The sequence below is a fragment of the Gavialis gangeticus genome, unplaced genomic scaffold (assembly GCF_001723915.1).
Source record: "Gavialis gangeticus isolate Ggan-Ray unplaced genomic scaffold, GavGan_comp1, whole genome shotgun sequence".
NCBI lineage: Eukaryota > Metazoa > Chordata > Crocodylia > Gavialidae > Gavialis > Gavialis gangeticus.
Genome location: NW_017729029.1, coordinates 305,218 through 310,338, shown reverse-complemented (window position 1 = coordinate 310,338; position 5,121 = coordinate 305,218). Strand labels below are relative to the sequence as shown.

The 5,121-nt window shown below is 48.9% G+C and overlaps 1 protein-coding gene across 2 annotated transcripts in view; it reads left to right on the top strand.

The window, feature by feature from the left end:
* LAS1L (LAS1 like, ribosome biogenesis factor) overlaps positions 1 to 5,121 on the top strand; it is a 70,251-nt gene that overhangs the window by 25,685 nt on the left and 39,445 nt on the right. For both annotated transcript variants that reach the window (XM_019521081.1, XM_019521082.1), the window contains one exon: positions 4,530 to 4,639. In XM_019521081.1, the coding sequence (XP_019376626.1) occupies positions 4,530 to 4,639 (110 nt within the window). The remainder of the gene's footprint in view (positions 1 to 4,529; positions 4,640 to 5,121) is intronic.

Here is a 5,121-nt window from a genome sequence, read left to right as displayed (position 1 = left end):
GAATCTATGAAAATACAGCCCGAGGGCTGTATCTGTCCCACCAGGCCATTCTATCTGGCCCCCTAAAAAATTTAGAAAATATTTATCTGCTCCTAGCTGCCTGTCAAAGGTGACATGATGCCCCCCGGGGTAGTAGGACCCAGGGGGAGCAGCAGGAGACAGGAGCCCAGCCCACCCCACTCCCAGCCAATTCCCTGCCTTCCTGACCCCACCCTGTTCCAGCACCCTGTGGCTCCCAGCTGCATTGCTGGTAGGGAGGGATTCTCTGTGTGGGTGTGGGTGTGTGGGTGTGGGTGTGTGGGTGTGGGTGTGTGTGTAAGGTGTGTGTGTAAGGTGTGTGTAAGGAGCCTTACTGAGAGTGCAGGAACAAATCATCCTGATGTGCAGGAAGACTAGCAAGTATGGCAGAAGACCAGCTTGGCTTAGGGAACTCTTCAGTAAACTTAGTCACAGAAAGGAAGCTTATAAAAAGTGGAAACTTGGACAGATAATTAGGGAAGAATATAAGAGCATTGCTTGGTCATGTAGGGATGAGTTAGAAAGGCCAAAGCACAATTGGAGTTGCAGCTAGCAAGGAGCGTGAAGGGTTCCTACAAGTATGTTGGTAGCAAGAGGAGGATTGGGGAAAGTGTGGGCCCCTTACTGAATGGGAGAGGCAACCTTGTGACAGGATGCAGAAAAAGCCAAAGTGCTTAATGCTTTTTTTGCCTCAATGTTCACAGGCAAGGTCAGCTCCCAGACTGCTGCACTGGGCAGGAGAGCTTCAGGAGGAGGTAAGCAGCCCTCAGTGGTGAAAGAACAGGTTAGGGACTACGTAGAAAAGCTGGCCGTGTACAAGTCCATGAAGCCAGATCAGATGCACCCAGTGGTGCTGAGGGATTTGGCTGATGAGATTGCAGAGCTATTAGCCATCATCTTTGAAAACTCACAGCGATCAGGAGAGGTCCCAAATAATTGGAAAAGGGCAAACATAGTGCTTATATTTAAGAAAGGGAAGGAGGATTCAGAGAACTACAGACCATTCAGCCTCACCTAAGTTCCTAGAAAAATCATGGAGCAGATCCTCGAGGAATCTGTTTCTAAGCACTTGGAGGAGAAAAAGATGATTAGGAACAGTCAGCATGCATTCACTAGGGGCAAATTTAATAGATTTCATAGGTGTTAGGGCTGGAAGGGACCTTGTAAGATCATCGGGTCCAGCCCCCTGCCAGAGGGCAGGAAGTCAGCTAGGGTCAAAGGATCCCAGCAAGATAAGCATCCAAATGTTTCTTATAAGTGTCCTGAGTAGGTGCTTGCACCACCTCTGGGGGGAGTCTGTTCCAGGCCTTGTGGGGTTGCACAGTAAAGAAGCTTTTCCTTGTGTCCAGCCCAAAACAGTCTTGCAGGAATTTGTGACTGTTGGACCTTATCATCCGTTGGGGTGCTGTGATGAACAGACGTTTCCCCAGATCCTGATGCACACCCGTTCTGTACTTATAGGCTGCAACCAAGTCATCGCTGAGCCTGACCAACCTGATTGCCTTCTATGATGAGATGACTGGCTCTGTGTATGCAGGGAGATTTGTGGATGTGGTGTACCTTGATTTTTAGTAAGGCTTTTGATATGATCTCCCACAACATTCTCATAGGCAAGCTAAAGAAGTATGAGCTCAATGAATGGACTGTAAGGTGGATAGAAAACTGGCTGGAGCATTGGGCTTAGAGTAGTAATCAATGGCTCAATGTATAGTTGGCAGCTGGTATCAAGTGGGGTGCCCCAGGGGCCGGTTTTGTTTAATGTCTTCATCAGCGACCTGGAAGATGGCATAGAGAGCACCCTCAGCAAGTTTGCAGATGACACCAAGCTGGCAGGGAGTAGTAGATATGCTGGAAGGTAGGACTAGGATTCAGAGCGACCTAGATAAATTGGAGGTTTTGGCCAAAAGGAATCTCATGAAGTTCAACAAGGACAAGTGCAAAGTCCTTCACTTAGGTCTGAATAATCCCATGCACTGGTACAGGCTGGAGGTTTTAAAAACCTGGCTAGACAAAGCTTTGGCTGGGATGATCTAGTTGGGGCTGGTCCTGCTTTGAGCAGGGGGTTGGACTAAATGTGTCCTCCTGCGGTCCCTTCCAACTCTAACTTTCTATGATTCTGTGACACATTCTTAGTATATTAATTATTCCATTTTAACTATCCGGGTATAGCTAAAGCAGTTAAATGTTCCCTAGGTGGGAGTGTGCTGGTTTAAAGGTGAATTATATCAGTATAGAAAGCTACATAACTAAAATATGATTGTATATGATTGCATCTAGATTAGTGGGTTATACAAGTTTCTCTCTTTTGGTTAATTGATAGTTTTTAATGCAGCAAACTTTAAAATTTTGATAAGGCTTAAATGAGCTCTAGTAACTTTTAATATAAGGGCACATAGCCCTGTACCTGATTTTATATATATGACCAGCCTGGAGATGCTTAATGATTTGAGACATCCAGGCTGCATCTCAAACCTGACTTGTTACCCAAAACTTCTTAAGCATAATCATAACTGTGAATGTGTTAAGCAAACCAAACTTCAGATAGGCACAAGAAATCTCCATTCCCTGAGTAGTTCTGGAACTTGTCTGATTGCTTTTCATACCACTTTTCATGTCTTCCCTGGAGAAGCAGGGTACAGGTCTCTTGTACTTTCTCTGTTAGCATTTTGAAAACAGATTTTTATCTGGAGGCCTCTTTGCACTGCACGATTCTGAAACATAGGTGAAGGTGGTGGTAGAAATTGCACATGCCCTAGGTATGAACGTTTCTGTAAGCAGTGTGGTATCTGTGACAGGTTGCCTATTCAGGGCTGGGTCTCATCCTCAGCCCGCTCACCTGTTCTGGAGCAGTCTGTGCGAATCTCACCTGCCATGACTTGTTGTATAATGACTGATGTAAAATGTGGGAAGCTGTCCATTTTAATGCCCGATGCCAAGGGCGGTACACATGACTCTGAACTTCCCTTATTGTATCCCATGCCTCTTAGATGTCATCTGAATCATTACAGTGCCTCACTCTATGACCAGTGCTCCAGCATCTCACTGGGACTCTCACTCCCCACTGGAGCATATGGTCATTGTGCTCTCATACTGCCAGGTCTTAACCCTGTTACAGACATGGCCTCCAGCCCAACTGCAATCTCAGGCATCTGTAGACCTACCTGGGCCTGGCTGCCCCCTCCCTGGGGCTTCACCCTTAAGTCAATTTCTCATGGAGTTTGGCCCATGTGCTGCACTTCAGGTCACTCTTGCACCCCATACTCATCACACCCCCGGTGCAGCTCTTCACGTCCTCCTTATCAGACCCTACTCTACACCAAACATGCATGGCACTTCAGGTTGTCCTCATGCACCCTACTGTATGTGGGCCACTCTCTACTTTAACCGCTATGCTGCCCCCTACCCCGCATTGGGGCCACCGAGGTCTTTACCTCCTATGGGCTCAGGTGTCCAGACACATGTCTGGCCCTCACTTCTGTACCAGGGTCTAGTACCCCATGGGGTTCAGGTGTCTGGAGATGTACCTGGCCCCCACTGTGGGTAACCCACCAGGGTGTGGGGGCTGGGGTTATAAGGTGCTCCTACCCACCTTTTGCTGTGGAGGCAACTGGCCTGCCATTTCTGGGGAACTGCCCTACCACAGACAGGTCCACTAGGTCATCCTGCCCCAGTAGGGTGCATCTTTCAACCATACTCAGGACCAGGAGCCTCCTTCCATCCCCATATCTCCTGCCCATACCTCCAGGGTGTTCTAAGCAGAAGCTCAGCCAAGTGTTGTTCTATGGCTGCTTGCCACAGTCCTGAGCCCTGGATCTAAAATGGAGGCTGCTCAGTCCCCTCCTCCAATCCCAGGGCCCTCCTGCAGTCAGGTGACCTCCTCATTGGGGCTAGCTGGCACCTGCCAGCTGCCCTGTTGACTGCTCTGTAGCCCCTTAAAGTGGCAGGCACTGTGAGTGCTCTGCCACAGTGCACCCCATTATACTAAGAAATGTATATGTATGGGAAGGTCACCAATTTCTGGAGTGGCACTGTAACCCCATCATTGTCCTTTTACATTCTTGCTGCTGTCAGGCACCTGGTTTGCTCTTTCTCCCACTGCTCCTGCTTGTTAAATGGGTACTTTCACCTGTCCACAGTAGTGCATAGCTGGTTGTGCTGATATGCCACTTAGGTCAGCCATGTACTTAATAAAACTGCAAAAACTCTGACCCAAATAGAAACGGGAAATGGGTGCTCTGTCTTTGAGGCAGGAGGAGCAGGGAAACCAGGTACCAAGACTCTGAATCTTCACTTGTGCTCGTTTCTTCTGTTGAGCCTTGTTCTGAGTTCTGAACACTTGCATACTTGTTTTCATGCTGCTAGTAAGAGGGGACCTTTGAAAAACCTTTTAGGATTTGTGACTGAAACACCTAGCACATGCCTCTGCTCTTTAGTATAGTGGCCGCTACTTTCAGCGACTGCCATCTGGTAATGAGTATTATCTCTCATTAATGCTGTTTTGTCTCATACAGGTGTTTCAGGAGTTTCAGCCCTTTGGAAAGGCCGAGAAAGTCTGGTGTAAGCCTTCCTCTGAGGTGGAGTGGATTTTAGCCCAGATCAAAGACTTGGTGCAAGAAAACAGGTATGGTCTCAAGAGAGAAGCACCCCCTACCCCAGGGAGGGTCCCAGTCCTGAAGAGTGCCTTATCTACTGTTGTCTAGTACTGTTTTACTTAGGGGTGCACCAATAGAGATTTTGGGGGCCAATACCAATAGCCAGTTTTTAAGGAGGCGTATTGGTTGATACCAATCTGATTTCCAATATGGCTTGGAGAGCTGCGTCCAGCTGGTAAGTCTGTTGTGGTGGAAGGAGAGGGGGGAGGGAAGGGGCATGGGGAGGCAGATCAAGGCCCCTGCGGTGAGGGAGGAGTGGGACTGGGGTTTGGGCTGGGGTAAATGCTGCCCAGCCAGGGTGGGGCAGGGCATGGTATGGAGCTGCGGCTTGTCAGGGGGAGGGGGAGACTCCCATTGCTGCGTGGACCCCAGGAGGGCATGGGGGGGGGTGTCTCCGGATCTACATGGGCCATGGGCAGGGTAGGCTGATGTTGCAGGCTGAGGCTGGGGC